Genomic DNA, 17,516 nt, shown 5'->3' with positions numbered 1-17,516 from the left:
AGAGTAGTAGAGTAGTTTCAAAAACTGTGCAAAGTTTTCAGCCACTAATTGGTTTTAAAACGCTATCCTAAATCTATCTCCAGCTGTCAATGTTTGCAGACAAGTCTAGCCGTTGCGGTTCAGTGATTCGCTTGATGAACATGCGATACATGTGTTAGCTGGCAAACTTACAAATTGGAGCTCACCTTTTGATACCATCTTACTGAGGAATTCGAAGACAGTAAAACAATCGTTTAGTGAATACTGAAGTAATTTTATTTCAAGTATATATCTAAAACATTAAATACCAAACGCGAGCGAAACAACACTGATCACTAGAGCGAACTAGAAGAAGCGTGCCATCAACGGCATCCCCACCGTCTGCGTCACCATCATCATCATCAACGACGACCGACTCCGGACGCTTCGACACGGGCTAGATCAGCTCCAGCACGTCCAGCGCGGCCGACCGGTAGTTCAACATCGGCAGGTAGCGCGCCATCTGGCCGTAGCTGGCCGACTTCCACTTCATGTTGACCTCGACCGTTTCGAGGGCTTGCTTCACGCCCTGCGTCGCATGCTCAAACACTGTCCGCTTGGACTCGATCAGATCCTTCAGCTCTTGGAGCTCCTTCTCGGAGGCCATGTGCTCGGCGAGGGGTCGCAGGTAGCGCGAGAGGCGCGATGTGTCCGGGGTGAGGCTGTTGGGAAGAAAGAGGGAGCGAATGTTAAAAGAAGCACGTGAAACACGCCGGCGTTTGAAACTTACTACGCGTAGATCTGCTCGGTGTTCTCGAGGAAGAAGCTCTTGGCCAGATGGAATCCGATGTCATTCTTAGCGACGTTCGCAAACAGAATGGTGGTGTCCTGCTTGCGCACTCCAGACGTACTGTTGAGTGACCAGTGCAGGAAGCGTTGCAGCAGCCAGGTTTCGCGCGAGCACGTCAACGACTGGATCAGCAGCACCTTTTCGGAGCCGACGTTGCTCTGCTGGTAGCGTGCCCACAGGAAGTTCCACTCGGCTTCCTTGCCGTTGCGAATTGCAGTGCAGTACACCACCCCGCGGATGTCCTGTGGGATTGGGTTCGTGGTGTCCGGGTCCTTGACGGCCATCCAGTTGGCAAACAGACCGACCGATCGTTCCGTGCAGTCGCTGACATCGAATACGCAAGCCCAGGAAGCGATCATGGAGCGTTGCTTGCTGGAGTCGAGCCGAGCGCTGACGTAGTGCTCGACGTTGAAGATGTCCAGTCGGTCGTAGATGGGCTCGATGATGAACTGGATGTAGCTGCGGAATACTTCGTAGATCGGGGTTCGCTTGAGCAGGCGGTTCAGCACGCCGAGGTTGCCGAGGGCGGACTTCCACGGCAGGTATTCCGTCTCCTGGCGCAGGTAGTTGATCATGGCGAAGGCGATTCCGTACTCCTGCTCTTGGGACCAGGCCAGGTCCATCGCGTCATCGATCAATGCGGCACGGTTGATCAAGCTGATCGTGTTGAACTGTTCACTGTTGAGCTGCCTGACAATCAGTTTGTAGTTGGGCTTGTCGTACTGCACCTTGTACAGGCCGGCAAGCTGGATGTTGAACAGCACCCACTGGTCCTTGTCGGGGAGTTCGTTGATCACCTTGATCGGGCCCTTGCGCAGGTCATTCGATCCGCACATCATCCAGTCTTTGGCGTTAGTCTCCACAAAATTGGGACTCTCGGCGGTCGTGTACGTCAGCGGAACCCACCAGCAGTAGTCGGATGCGTTGGTGGCTTGCTCCCGGTTGGACAGGAATCGCACCTGGGTGAGTTCAGCCGTGTTGGACTCGTAGTTACGGGTCACTTTAACTACCGGGTATCCGGTTTGGAGCGTCCAGGACTCCATCACAGTCTTGACGTTGACATCGTCCGGCAGTGCTCCGTTTTCATGGGCCTTTTCGGTCAACGCAGCCCACAGGTCGTTCTGTTCAGCGTTCGCGTACTTGTGGCGCTTCAGGTACAGCCGGACTCCATCCCTAAAAGTATCTTCTCCCAAAAACAAGTGCATCATCCGGATAACAGTCGATCCCTTATCGTACGAAATGGCGTCAAAGATCTGCGAGATCTGATTCGGGTGACCAATCTCCACCGACACCGGATGGCTGGTGGTCAACGCGTCTAGCTTGAACACGTTCAACGAGTTCGACACGGATTCATCCTCGTACGAGTGCCACTCCGGATGCAGATGTTCTACTCCCAAGCTCGCCACGTATGTCGCAAAGCCCTCGTTCAGCCACAAATCCGTCCACCAGCGCATCGTGACCAAGTTCCCGAACCACTGATGCGCCAACTCGTGCGCAATAACCGACGCCACACGGTGCTTGTTGCTCACCGTAGAAATATTCGGATGGTACAGCAGCGCCGTCTCCCGGTACGTAATCAGTCCCCAGTTCTCCATCGCCCCAGCCGAAAAGTCCGGAATCGCAATCATATCGATCTTCGGCAGCGGGAACTTCTCCGCAAAATATTCCTCGTAATACCGCGTCACCCGCGGTCCAACTTCCCGCGCATAATCAACCTGGTCAATCGCATCCCGTCGCGCCCAAATCTTGAACACCACGTCGCCCTTCATCTTGATCATCGCCTCCCGGTACTCAAAGTCATTCACCGAGTAAGCCACCAGGTACGTGGACATCGGAACGGTCCGGTCGAAGTAGTCCATCACCCAGTCCTTGTGCGCCGAGGCCATCGGTTCCGACCGGTTCACCGGCATGTTGGACAGGGCGACGTACTGTTTGTGGTGACCGAGCGATATGTCGAAGGTCGCCTTCATTTCCGGCTCGTCGAAGCAGGGGAAGGCCTCGCGGGCGTACGTTGGCTCGAACTGGGTCACGGAGAGCCAGCTGTGGGGTTAGGGAGAAGGGTTAGTTGCGTGAAAAGTCATGATTTGTTGAGGATTTAAGTGGAACATGGTATTTTTTTTTTGAGTTTCATCCTATTTTAAATCACACAAATTGAATTTTCCACATCCTAAAACAATAAATGAGAGGAGGTGTTTATATAAATTTCGAAATTCTTTGACTTAAGAAGAAATTATCGATTTGGTGTCCTGGCCAAATTTGTAGGTTATGATTAGCACGATCCGAAAAAGGTACTTGTAAAAAAGACATTTCAACCTTCAATAATTTTTTTTTATTTTATGTGTTTTTATGAACAAAATTGACAGTTATTGAGCTATATGGTATGATGGTCGTTTTGTTTTTCGTCGAAGGATGAATTTCTGAAAGGGTGATTTTTGGAATATTTTCCCGAAAAAAAATGGAATATTGTTTTTTTTTTTAAAACATTTTTGTACGTTATATAGAGTTAATTTTAAACTAACCTAACACAAACGCAGTAAAGCAGGCAGTCCTATTGCGTTGTGTTTACCCCAGAGAGGATTCTTTGAACGGATCACATTTCACAGAATCTACAGGGGAAGAAGGATGCGTGTACATACCGTACCATACGCATCGGTTAATGATTGCATTGGTGGTATGTGTAGAGAATCAAAAAGTACTTAGGTGGTTTGTTTGTTTGTTTAAGCCATTTTAAGGTTAACATTTTCTGAATAATCGTCTTTTTTCCAGACGATGTCCTTTTGCCATCTTTGAAAAAATATATTTGAAATGCTGAGAAAATAACTAAAACTGACAGCTTTTGGCAATGCTGATCAAACCTTTGGTTGCTGAGATATTTTATATTTTTATATTTTGGCAAGATGTTAGTTTTACCATTTGGCCCTCAATATTCAATCGATGATATCTTGGAAACAGTCGGAAACTATTGATCCGACTTTTTGTGTTAAAAACAAAAACCCAGGTGCAATTGTTTCAATCCAGTGTAGTACTTACACTTCAAAAGGGCTACTTGTGACCTAAGTATGTAACAGAAATAAGGGGGTACGCATGGTTGCTTAAGATGATTCTATAGAATTTATATCCGAAATTTACAAGTTTATTTATTGGCAGGAAATCCACTAAATTCAATTATGTCGATTATAGCGTGTTCAGTGAGTCCAAATCTGTCATACCTTGAAGAAACGGAAGCGTTTACTGACAACAACTTCACGAATGTCGTGTTGTGCAGGTCAAGACAGCGAAATCATATGATCAAAAATTTGAAACCTAATATCAAACCCGTGTACTCACACTTTGGTCTTCCTCTGCTGGTCAAAGTAACTGCTCCGGTAGTAACCCAACAGCCCCGTCCCAAGGCTTCCCTCGAATGGGATGCTGATTTCGTAGCGTTTGCCCTTCTGGAGCGATTTCGCCGAGTAGAACACCACATAGTCGTTATCCTTGATGTACTGAATCTGCTTCAGCTCAACCGGCTCACTTCCCGCGTCGGAGATCTGAACCAGCTTGATGTCCTTCTCCCCCAGGGTCAGGTTCTTCGAGTGAAGCGTCACATTGTTGGCATCTTCCAGGCAGGTCATCTGAAAGGAAGGCAATGTTGCCAGTTTAATAATTGTTGAAATTTTTCAAACAAAAAAGACTCACCTTGATCAAGACCCGTCCCGAAAAGGCATACCCTCGATCATCGCCCAAGTGGGTCAGCACCTGAAGGTCGTAGTGTTCCGGTTTGAAGGCCGTCGGCAGCCGGTAGCTCGTGTAGATTGGTTCGTCCGAACGGGCAACCCTGCCGCAGCTGGCCAGTGTTGCCAGCAGGGCAATCAGTGCCGCCAGAGTGACGATGGACGATGACGCCATCTGAAAAACAAATCATGATTTAATGCTTAAGTTAATGTGTTTAACCCAACATTCGTTTTATTTTTATCAACGTGTAACACGCCGGTCACAAAAACATCCCATTTGACAGTTCAAGGTCGAGCGGATTCCAACCGCAGTCGGCCGGACATTTCGAAACTCCACTTACGGGGAAAGCAACAACTTTGTGTTGAATGATTCTAGTGATAAACCATTAGCAAATTAGAATGGGTGTAGCAAACCTAATTGCTACGTACGACATAAAGTGTGCCCGCACTGCAAGTGTTGTAAAACCATCAGCACCATCAAGGCGTGACATTTCATAATTAATCAGAAAAAAAAGTTGCGCAGCACATCAATAAATAATTCGCACGGTGGTCAGCTCAACTGGAGCACATTCCATGACTCGATGTACAATTTGATATTGAATTTGTTATTGCATCGTTTTTCGGGGAAAAGCTTTCGATTTTCACGGGAAAATAAATTGATTGGATTTCGGCCACTCTCCAGGGAGGTTGAATTATTGATTTGGAAATACCACACAAGAGTGTTTCTCTATTAAATTATATTGAAAAATGAAATAATATTTTCTCTGAAACATCAGTCTATTTTTAAACAATTTTTCAATAATTTGGATTTTTAAAATTAAATTCTTCTAAAATACTTTTTTTTAAATTGATTTTTTAAAGTTCAAAACACTTAAAGCCGTTTAGGTTTGAATTGTTTTAATTTTGGGGTCAACATATTTGCTTTTGCATAAAGATAAGAAGGAACATAAACAAAGTAAACCATTTGTTGTTCTCGGATTCAGAAATAAATCATATTTTAAAAGACAATTTAGTTATAGAATCATACCGTGAAAAGCCAACTTCGTTAAAAAACATTAAAGTAATTAACAGAAGCAAGAAAAAAAAACAACTTCAAACACTTAAGTTCCGAAACAGAATTGAAAAAAAAAAATCTCATTATCAGCATAACGAAAGCAACTATTGCTACTTCATTAAGAGTGACTAATTTCAACTCAAATTTAAATTTAGGGTTTTTGAAATCATTACTTTTTTCTCTAAGAATCTAAGTAGTTCTTCCTTTACACACAAAATCCTCTGTAATTACTCTTAGCTTTTAGAAAAATTTAATTACAAAAGCCGACTCGGTCCTAACCAGGTCCAGCACCAAAAAGGACTTTATAAAAATATTTTAATAAAAAAAAAAGATTTGTTCCTTAATTTATCATGTATTTTCAACTCTGTCGTTCAAAATTAAGCTGGATATTACATTAGGATGTAACAAAAATGACTTTTTGGTGGGCATTCAGGGGTTTGTTCCAAATACCCAAATCCCAAATATGAGCTTGATTGGACGTAACAGGATCTGGCGCTCCGCCCTTCAATTTTAAATGGGATTTAACCCGTAAAAAAATATTTTTTTCAAAAATGTTAATTTTTGAGGCATTTTGCGCATACTTTTGGTGCATATAATATTGAAGTCCCAGCAAAATCAAATGGCGTCTCGGGCGTCGCGAGGTGCAACGCATATCTTTTTTACCGGGACCGATTTTTCGAAAAAATGCCAAACTTTGAAGGTCTGTACCAAGCTCCAGGATGCTCCAAACTCAAATGTTATGTAAACCAAAAGATGCGCAAGGATCTGGCCTATACGTCAGTGATGTTTTTGACAAACGCATTGTTGGCCAAAATGCCTCAAAAACTGGCATTTTTGAAAAAAATATTTTTTTACCATTTAAAATTGAGCGCCCGCTCCTGTTACGTCCAATCAAGCTCATATTTGGAATTTGGGCTCAGTGTGCCCACCGGAACAAACCCCTGAATGCTCGCAAAAAGGCATTTTTGTTACACTTTACACCCAAAACTGGGCAGCGCTCGTCGAGAGAATGATGGCCTCGAGCCGTGAGAAAAGTGGTATCATCCACGGACACAGAGAACACACCTCGAGATGGGCAAGAGAATCATTCCCTCGAGGTTCATTTGCAAAAAAAGTTCATCCGTCAAAACAAAAAAAGTGTCGACATCGGGAATCGAACCAGAGACCTTTGACAGACAAACCCAACGACTTAACTGCCTCGACCACCACAGCTTGGTGATCTAGAAGTGGTCAGAAGTCGATGTATGACACTTGTTGGGAATTGATTAGTACAATTAACAAATGAACACATTTGTTTTGATGGTGTGTGTTGGTAGCATTATTCCCTCGATTTTGGCCCTGAGCCCTCAATAAATTTTGAGGGAATGATTCTCTCGACTCTGAATTCTGGGTGTAATATTATATTCAAATTTCGAGGTGTAATTCATTCACTAAACTGGGTCACACTCATGAAATCAGATATAATTCAATGGCAATGTTTATCGGCGGTAAAATCCGGAATATTATTTAAAAAAACAGGTTCCCACATAAAGTACCGTGCGCCAAAGTGACACCCTTTGATATTTAACAAAAAATAAAAAATAAACCCACTCACACAGTTGCTTGGTGGGCCTATCATCATTAATCTGCTCGTACCATATTTTACAAGAGACCACTACATCAGATGCTTGCAAGCATGGCGTGTAGTAATGCTTGCCTATAGGAAATAGAGTTGTGACACTGCTAATTTTCCAACTTTTTTCCTCTCTTCCTCTCTGCTTATCTTTGGGCTTGTGTCGTAATCGAACGCCGGCTGTGACTGAACCTTAAGGGAAATTGTTAATTGTTAATAGCAGTACTGAATACTGTTAGAATGAGTAGAAGTTAAAAAAAACCTAATTGTATTCTTTAAAAAATATTCTACCGTAGCTTTTTATCAAATGAATGTTTCATTTTAGTCAATTTTCTGAGAAAAAAATGATTTGCAACATATTTTTTACGGTGTAGTTTGAAATTAATTACTAAGGCTCATTTAGGAAGCTAAGCTCTAAGATAATTTCTGCATTGCATATCTTTATAAAATTACTCAAAAAGTTTGGCAAATATATCTTTTTTTTTGCAATATTTTTTGAGCATAATCTTGTATTTACTTAATATTCTTGTATGGACCGCTGTCAAATTGGAAACATAATGATCAAATATGGCCTAAAAACCACAAAAATCGTCCAATCACATCGTTTAACATTAACTTATTGATGCTCAACAGCCTGTTTTATTTTGAGGTCATAATAAAAAAAAATCTTGGTGCTCACTTCTTAAAATACAGATTATGATGCCTGAAACAATGTTTTCTTAGACAAGAAAAAAAAAACTAGTCACTATTTTACCTATCATTTTTTTGAAAATCGATTGAAATCTAGATATAAACTGTTTCAATAAAGTTTATTTTGTCATTTTGAGTTGTCCACAGCGGTTGTATGTAGGTTTTTCTAAACTTTTTTTTCTCAATGATCTTTTCAAGCATTAAATCCTTAAAACATTTCAAAAATCAAGAGCCCGGCACAATCAACAAGCCTTATGGCCTATCTACAATCACTTAGCTTAGAACATCTAAGTAAAGTAGTTACTTAGGAAAGTCTGCAACTTACGTTCGTCATCCACAATCAACTTAGAAAACTTGCTGGGCTGATATACGTTGCTATGCAGTTGTTTGTTTACCTTTGATATGGAAACGTCAACTTACCGTAGATTTTGAAATTTTCCAAACCAAACGTCAGTTTCTAATTTGATTACTTTTCCATTGTAGAAACTCAGATTCATTTCCATTGATTCAAATTCCTAAGCTAGGTGAAATTTTCTAAGCTAAGTGATTGTAGATAGGCCATTACCCGAAAAACTTCGTCTTTTCTATTTTTCGACGTTTTTTAGCTTTTTGTTCAGCCTCCTATGATCAAAATTTGATTTTACGCAACTTTTTCCATTCAATCTGCAGATTTTCCGGAATCGGTTCCAGAATGGCCAAAGTTGTAACTTTTTGGCGTAAGAACCTTCCTAGGACTTATACGAACCCAACGCAAAAAAGAGTACCTCGATCCGACGTTCCATGTTGAATTGATTCGCGTTCGAACAAAACCGTCGAAATTTTTTATTTATATACAAAATGACAATTTTCAAAATTTCTCCCGATTTACAACAAGGACCTACTAAAAAATGAGGTTATTGTTTTGTTATTTCAGCAGCTGGATCCGAATCTACATTCTAATTTCATGTAGGGAGTTCAGAGTAATTTGAACACCTATTTTATTTTTTTTTTAAAGTGAAAACAGCAGTTTAGGTCATACTTGCATTATCCTGTCAGGCAAAAAAAGTAACTTTTTAAGGTTAAGTCAACAAAACACTCAAAAATTAATGGGAGCAATGAGAGTTTTAAGGTGGTAGATGGTGTCTTTCGCTTTTGGGGCAATGACTGTCAATGATGGTTCTGAATTCAGGGTTCAGAAATAGTAAACTGAAAAGAAAAAAAAATATCACGGTATGTAAAATGCTACTACAAACAACACAAAGAAAACCATTTTTTGATTTAAACATTTTGAATCAAGATTTGAATGTTTTTCTAAAACAAAGATGGCCGCCAAAAGGCTGATCGGGAATGATGCCTTTCAGAGCCTTTATAAAACCTTAATTTTCAGAATTTGTTATATTAATCAAATAAACGAAAGGTTGAAAATCGGATTGCAGAACATCAATTGTTCTAACATACTCTTATTTTGAATATATTTTCATAAAATTTTGATGCTGATTTTAAAAATATCTGAATTTGAAGGGCTACACAATTGAAACCAAAAAATGATGATTTCAGATTGATTGCATCGTTTAAATAAGTATCCTTGAGTTTTCATAGCAATTTGTTCAGATAAATCATTAGTATGTTCAAAAGCATACATGTGCCTAAGCCACAATCAAGAGCTCTTTCTTCAAATTTTAATAATTTAATCATTTATTCGACATTTACACATTTTTTATTTTCTTATTGTTATAAATAAATATAATTGTATTACTAAATCTTCTGTAAAACCTTTGATGTTGGATCGAAGCAAACTGTGCCTGTGGTCGGACGCGTTTTTTGCCTGCTTTCATTTTGACCTTTGATTTTTTTTTAATCTTTTTTAAAATGTGCGAAATAAGAAGACTTTGTTACTATTTCGAGTGTCAGACACTAACTACTCAGGACTGAGTTGCGCTGTAATTGTAAAACAAGATCGATCTTGAAAATTATTTATATTAATCGGTGAGTTATTGTGTGCTTCAAGCCCTTTCTTCATCATCGCTGATTGGGTGGCAAGTTGACGATTGAGTTCGTTAGGTTTATCGCGTAACAAAATTATGTTGATTCATCAAGAACCTCGTGTGGTGCGCGAGTCTTTTTTTTTGTGTTGAAAAGACCTTCCCATAGCTCCGTAGCTCGGAGGGCTCGACGTCGGTTGTTTGTGTGTTAAGCCTTCTCCATAGCATCGTAGCTCGAGAGGCAACGAAAATCAATACCTTATTTAGCTAAGAGAAAGAAGATCGGAAGGCACTTGATGGTTGAGTTCGTCGCGTTTATTCCGTAACAAATTTATGAACTAAATGATTATATAATTATAAATCAGACTACGCTATCATTGCAGCATGGCGTTTAGCACCTCATTTTATAAATTAATATTATTTGGTTTTATCTTTCCACAGCCGACTTTCTAAGATTAAACCATTTCATTAAAAATTTAACAACAGTTAAACGGGAAATGTCTCATCCGCAGCATCCGATTGTTTGCCTTGAGAATAAAATATACTACCTTTCAATAGGGCGTCCAATTTTCCCGGGTTTTGAATTTCCCGGGAAACGGGAAAAATATTTTTGGAATCCCGGGAATTCCCGGGATCCCGGGAAATTTTTGAATCAGTAATAAAATCTATGTTTCATTATATTTGTTATGTTTTCAAGCTTAAAATCATTGAATTAGCTTAATAATATCAAATGGTTATAATCCTCACTTCAATCTAAACAAAGACGACAGTTTTAAAATAGCCTAAAAGAATTTTTTTGTCTTTGTGGTGTTTAGAATTTTATATCAACTACTATTTTTAATTCCAGTATGATTAATCATTTTTTTATTTGCGAATCAAATTACATAATTCTTGAGTTTTTTTTTTTTTTTTTTTTAAAGAGGTCCAATAAGCTTTTGTTTTCCATATGTTTATAGGACCTATTAAAAAAAAACTTTGGAATTCTTTCATATTTTTTTTCTTTTATATATATTTTATATGACATGACTAAAACAGCTAGAAAACAAACAACGACAATAAATAAAATGATACCAGTCAATGTAAAATTTTAGATAAGTTTTGAATTCATTGTTTTATATAAAACATATTTTACAAATTATCTTCAAGTTACTACCGCCAACCGAGGGAAAATCAGAATTACAGTCTAAATAGGTACAGGAGATTTTAGAGCAATACATTTGGAAGTACAAATTGTTTTGTTCTGTTACTGTTTCAACCGAAGTAGTCCAAAACGTCATGCAAATATTTTTTGCTTTAATAGCTGTATTTATTCGTTACATTTGTACGTATTTGCCCTAGATGCCGGTGTTTGATTATAAATAATTTGATATGAGATTTATTTTTTTTATTTAAAATCGAAATATATCCAGTTTTTCAAAAAAATAAAATAATAGAGAAAAAATGTAAAGCACTAGGCATTTTGCGGACCTGGTAATTCAAATAATAATATTTTTTCCTTAAATGCCAATTTAATGCTGAGATTTGCTGAATACAAATTTTAATTCATTTTATTGTTCTACTATTTTCACAACCAAATCTGAATTTCCAGACCAAAATATGATTTTTTTTTCAATTTCGGGAATTCCCGGGACAAATTATAGAAAATCCCGGGATTCGGGAATTCCCGGTTTAGGAAAAATCCCGGGATTTTTGTCCCGGGAATTCCCGGGATGGACGCACTACCTTTCAACAAACACTATGATTTTGGGTCGCATCATCATCTTCTATGATGAATCCTGACCAAACACCCTATCCTTCTAAAAAAATTCAGGTTCCTGGCGCTCGTGGCACAGAGTATATCAGTTGCCCTAGTAGCAACCTGCGCTAACTAACATTCCCGCCCCTTAAAATCGAGACTGACATGGCGGGCGCCGTTGGTGGCCAATGACTGTTACCTATTTGCAACAGATCTTGTATTGGCAATCATGGTGTTTTGTCTTTTCAGCGCATTCATACATGCTGTTGATAAGGGAAACACCACTTGATAGTCGAAGCCTATGATCAGTAGTGCTGAAAGGATATTACGGTTCTGTTCAGCAACGGAGAAGGACAACCATGGGTGGTCTCTCATGCTCATCTTCACACTAAAAGAACTGGTGGAAGTGCATTGGAAGTTATTTTCGTGGAACATTAGAATTTCGACTTCCACGGCTAGGGATGCAAAAAAAGTCGAAAACAACAGTTGCGATGCGGTCATTAACTCAAGCGTTTTTTGATGTTTAAATTTAAAAAAAACCTTTCATCCACTCTAACATTCATACATTTTACTGAAGACAACTACGCCAACCATATTATATACGCGGTAGGGTGTTCCCTTGATCATTTGCTGTGAGTTGTGACCTTTCCAATGAGTCCAAAACATTGAAGATCTGGCAACCCTGTCTCGAGTTCTGACCACTTAAGTGATATTTATATACATTTTTGAAGCTGGATCTCGATTAAATGTATGCAAACGATGGCCGGATCCATCATCCGACCCATCGTTGGTTAGGTAATCAAGAGACCTTTCCAACAAACTTTTAACATTGAAGATTTGGCAACCCTGTCTCGAGTTATGACCACTTAAGTGATATTTATGTACTTTTTTGAAGCCGGATCTCAATTAAATGTATGCAAACGATGTTCGGATACAACATCTGACCCATCGTTGGTTAGGTAATCGAAAACCCTTTCCAACAAGCTTACAACATTGATAATCTGGCAAACCTGTCTCGAGCTATGACCACTTGAGTTATATCTGTGTACTTATTTTTCTGGATCTAAAAAAATAGCTGAAATATGTGTCCAAACCACTCATATTACCCATTGTTGGTAAAAAGTGAGGAAGGCATCAACCACATAGATGAATTAAGTTAGTTTTTCGAGAAATTCTAACACGTAGTCTTATGGGCGGGACAAATTTGACATGCGTTTTTTTTCTCGGCTTGCTGTTTTAACATATGGGACGGACCCGATTAGAGCGGCAGTACAATGCTTTAATATATCTGTAGCACAGCTTACTCTGTAGGTTGTCCATATCACCCCAAACTTCTCTAAACAATGCAGGGTGGAGCTTTGTCCATTTAGAATGTTATTCACATTAATTCACTGTATTAAATTTTTCAGTGAAACTTTTGTTTCCCCTCAAATTAGTGCAATAAAGAACACTTCAGCACTGTTATTTTTAATGATGATAAATTTGATTTGGCTTCGTATGCTTGATGTTCAAAAGTAGCTCAAAAAGTCGTAGACAATCATGGCAATCTGTCACCAGATTGAATCTAAATCTTGACCCCATGCCAAGATTTCATCGCTGTAATTCTAACTAATCGATCCAAAGCTCCACAACAAGATTTAGCGTACGTTCAACAACGAATCGAATAAATTAAGATAAAGTGAGCTGCTACTATCAGCATCCGCGCGAGAAGTCTCGCAAAGCAGCGACGACGAAGATTAACGCTGTCGAAGAATTTAAGTAAAACAAATTACCGACCTGGCGCTTGTGTTGTTGGAAATGGAAAAAAAGCAAGCAATATAAAGTTGAACTCAGCTCGCAACTTTCCGCAGTAGCCAGTTAGTGGTTGTTGGACTTATTCGCTATAGTAACGGTGTCAAGGCTGACTTTGATTTCGTATTAAAATGAAGATTAAGGGAGGCCGGGGTGGTGGGTTAAGGGTAAACTCGTATGCCCGTGGAGTTGGCTGAGTTCAGGCGCCAAGATGGGCCTGACGTTTGCGAAAAATCTATGCTGCCATGTCAACGGCCAGTACGACAGGTTTGACCATATCGGATTTCGCGCTGTCATCGCGATAAATCCATCGCAGGAGGCCTTATTGAGTCAAGCTGTGAGAATTGGGTAGTTTTATTAATTTGAATTAAGCTCATTTAACTTGTGCTGTGTTCTATGGACGAAATTTGTTTTTAAATTTACCTTTCATATTTTTCTTGAAAGAATAAACAAAAAAAACAATCAAGCCAGACCGGTTCCCAAAGTAAACAATCGCAGACGTCGATGAAATTAAGTACATGCTAATTAAATTTCACCACGCATCGAACCGCGGCGAAGGCGCTCAATGCCGTTACTTGGTCGCGCGTTGACAATGAACTCTGCTTGCTGCGGTTGCGATCGGGGTGATCTGAGCAGGCCAGAACGTGGTGGCGATTTGCCGATTCCGCAGTACGTGGTTGGGGAACGCAAGTAGGCCGTGATCGGCCCAAAGGTAAAGTAGGACTTTTGAAGGTATCTGAAGATAAATTTCCTATATAATATTTATTTAAGAATGATGTTTTGGTGATATTAATTATTTATTAACTATTCAAAAGTTGTTTGTTTCTGTTATTCGGTCACTAAATTGAATCTTGATCCCAAACAGAAAGAATTGATTACCACAGGTAATTCATGATGTGAGCTCACATAAACTTGTGGTTAATTTATATGCCAAACATCGTGTCAACCAAAATATGCACACAGTGTTTTTGGGTTAAGTTGTATGGATATTATGGGAATTTATTGCCATATCATGGTTTTGGAAACGGGATTGTCAAAAATAATCAAATGCAATTGCGTTTATGGTTTTATAGATGAAGCGGCGAAAATGATTTTTTCACGATTTTGATTTTTGCCTTTCTCACCTCAATGAGGAAAGCCTATAAAATTTGCTATAAAATCACTCCGAAAAACAACTTCTCAATTAAACTTCCTAGACCCACTTTCACGTATACATATCGATTCAGAATAAAATTTTGAGCAAATTTCTGTTTGTGTGGTGGGATGTTGATTCAATTTTGATCATTTTAATCTGTTTAGTTAAGTAGTTCAGAAGTTATACTGAAAAAAAAAAAACAATTTGAGCGAAGTCCCGAAGATTGTAAAAGGGGGGTTTTTGTAAGAAAACTCGTCAATTTGAGAAATTTATCAAAAATACCCTTCCAACGAGCACCAACCGCCTTAAGGTGAAATAAGTAACGTTGTTAGATTATTTTTATAAATATTATCAAATGTTACATTTCCTAGATGGTGTCATTCACTCAATGACTGTCGGTGATGGTACAGAGTCTAGAAATAGTAAATTGCAATTAAAAATTAATCACAACTTGTTGAATGCTTCTACAAATAAAATGGTAAAAAAGATTTTTTGATTGATGCATTCAATCAAGAATCAAGATGTTAATATAAAATATTTGTTTAAAAAACATTGGGTGAGTGGGTCATTTACATTTACATAAAAATATAAACAAATTTACAAAAAATCAACATTTCGGTAAGCAAATTTGAAGATATCCCGGGAAATTTTTGCAGCAGTCATAAGATCTATGTTTTTATTATATTTGTTACGTTTTTCTAGTTTAAATCATAGAATTAGCTCAAAACTGTTAATGGTGATAAGCTACACTTCAATCTGAACAAGGACAGCAGTCTTTAGATTGTTTAAAACACATTAAAAAAAAGTGTTCTTTGATGTGCTTTGGAATTTAATTGAACCAGAATTTTGAATATATTTCTTTTATTTTTTTATTTATATAATATAACATTTATATAATACTATCAGCTTTTTCATTGAAAGTATCTAAAACAACAAGAAATAAAATTATACCAGACAATGTAAGACTTTGGATAACTTTAGAATTTTATGTTGTATATTTAAAAACATATTTTAAAAAATATCTTTAAGTTACTACCAACCAACTACCAACTGGGGATAATCGAAACTGCAGTCTGAATAGGTACACGAGATTTTAGAGCAATAAATTTGGAAATCGGTGTACTAATTGTTTTGATCTGTTCCTGTTGTAATCGAAATCAATCAAAATCATCAGAACATTATTCAAAAACAAATTAGCTTAAACAGCTGTCTTTATTCGTTACTTTTGTCCTAATTTGCTCCAGATGCCGTTTTATGATGAAAATTTTAATAATTTTTTAAAATATTATGCTTTTTTCAAGTTTAAAAACATAAATATTCGTGAATATAATATTTAGTCTCTTTTTAAATGAATAAAATTTAGCAGAAAATATCTAAGGCGCAAAGCATTTTGCGGCTCTGTAAACAAAAGTTCGAACAATTTTCCCTGCCAAATTAATGCTGTTATATGCCGAATACAAATTTTATTGCTTTAAAATGCTTATCGATTACTAATTTCCACAACCAAATCTGAATTTCTAGACCAAAATTTGATATGTTTTCAATTTCGGGAATTCCCGGGACAGAATATGAAAAATCCCGGGATTCTAAAATTCCCGGGATTTTCGTCCAGGAATTTCCCGGGATGGACGCTCTAGTTTAATTCTTGGACGAGCACTTACTGAATGTTTTTTTTACATCAAAGTCAATCAAAACCTCAGGGTAAATTGAATATTTCTTGAGATATCACGTTTTTAAGGTGGATTGTCTGTATTGCTCCGCAAACTTATCCATTGATTTTCTACAATAGAATATATCTGGAATATAGGTGGTTTCAAAAACACCCAAAAAGCAAAAACTGCACATTGGTTTAGTTGTTTTTTTATCGATGTCGAACGCGGTGTCACTTGGGACTTTCAAATTTGAGGGTGAACGTGTTTTAATTATTAAAAGTTTGAAAACAGACTAAATTATAAAAATCTTAGAGCATTGGGATTGATAATCCATTAAATTATACATGTATATGATTTACTTTTTGATAACATGTTATTTGAACTTTTAACACCACACACATTGCCCCTAATAAGTTAACGATCGGTCTTTTAAAAAACACTTCAGCACCGATTCAGCTGACTATCACAAAACAACCGCAATTCTATTCATACTATTGGAATTCTGACGAACTTAACCTAACCGAACACAAATATTGCACCGTTAGCGATATAATTATTTGTTCACGTAAAAATCTGCACCAAAAACTATCGAAAATCTCCAAATTACTGTGTGTTTATATTAGTTCCTCATTTTATTTACCCACCTTGCTTCGGAACCAATTTCCGTCAACAACTCCAACACCGCTACTCAATTTTGCCGTACGCCGCCCGTGTAAACCATACAAAATTAAGCAATTTCACGATAACGACACACGCTGACCGGAACCAAGAGAAAAATAATTAAAAGTGCCGTCCACTACCGAAGCCTGCTCGCGCCGAAAAGCCACCGGCAGGAAGGAAACAAACTGCTTAAATACTAAAAAGCACAACACAAACACACACACACGACACGATTTTTGTTTTGGGGTGGCACGCGCAGCAGGCCACGAACCGAGCACGAACGCACGGTAAACAACACTGTCGCGGCCGACTGCGACAGGTGAGAAATTTATACACCACGAGCCGAGCCGAACCTCTTTCTCTCACTTACCTGGCCCCGTTTGCGAGAGTTGGGCTCGTGCCTTTCTCTCTGAGAGGAAAGTAATGCCGGTTAGGTGGTAAACATTGGCTTGAGGTAAGTGTTTTTGATTGGTTGTTTGGTTTACCTAAGGTTAATATTCAAATAATTTTGGATTGAAACTTTGTGTATAATTCGTACCATTCTAATCATCCTATTTAACCAAATTCTACCCGAAAAAGATTAAAGAAAAGCTATCATTGTAGCATTACAAAGATAAACAAAATGGAATGGTTCAAAATTGCTATCATAAGAATTGTTTTGAGGAACAGCTCAATCAAAAGCGTTTTCAACTGAAATCGAGCGAT

General features: G+C 38.5%; 1 protein-coding gene across 1 annotated transcript; it reads right to left on the bottom strand.

Moving 5' to 3' along the window:
* Positions 1-232: 232 nt before the first annotated feature.
* LOC6048961 (aminopeptidase N) lies at positions 233-17,105 on the bottom strand. The gene is made up of 5 exons (XM_038266914.1): positions 16,796-17,105; positions 4,487-4,696; positions 4,136-4,422; positions 749-2,848; positions 233-680 (listed from the first exon to the last, which is right to left on the bottom strand). Exons 2-5 carry the CDS (start codon positions 4,694-4,696, stop codon positions 416-418), a joined length of 2,862 nt encoding a protein of 953 aa, XP_038122842.1. The 5' UTR covers positions 16,796-17,105; the 3' UTR covers positions 233-415.
* Between the last annotated feature and the right edge of the window lie 411 nt (positions 17,106-17,516).

This window comes from Culex quinquefasciatus, chromosome 1 (genome assembly GCF_015732765.1).
Source record: "Culex quinquefasciatus strain JHB chromosome 1, VPISU_Cqui_1.0_pri_paternal, whole genome shotgun sequence".
Lineage (NCBI taxonomy): Eukaryota > Metazoa > Arthropoda > Insecta > Diptera > Culicidae > Culex > Culex quinquefasciatus.
The sequence above is the reverse complement of the archived record's forward strand: the minus strand, read 5'-3'. Positions and strand labels throughout refer to the sequence as shown.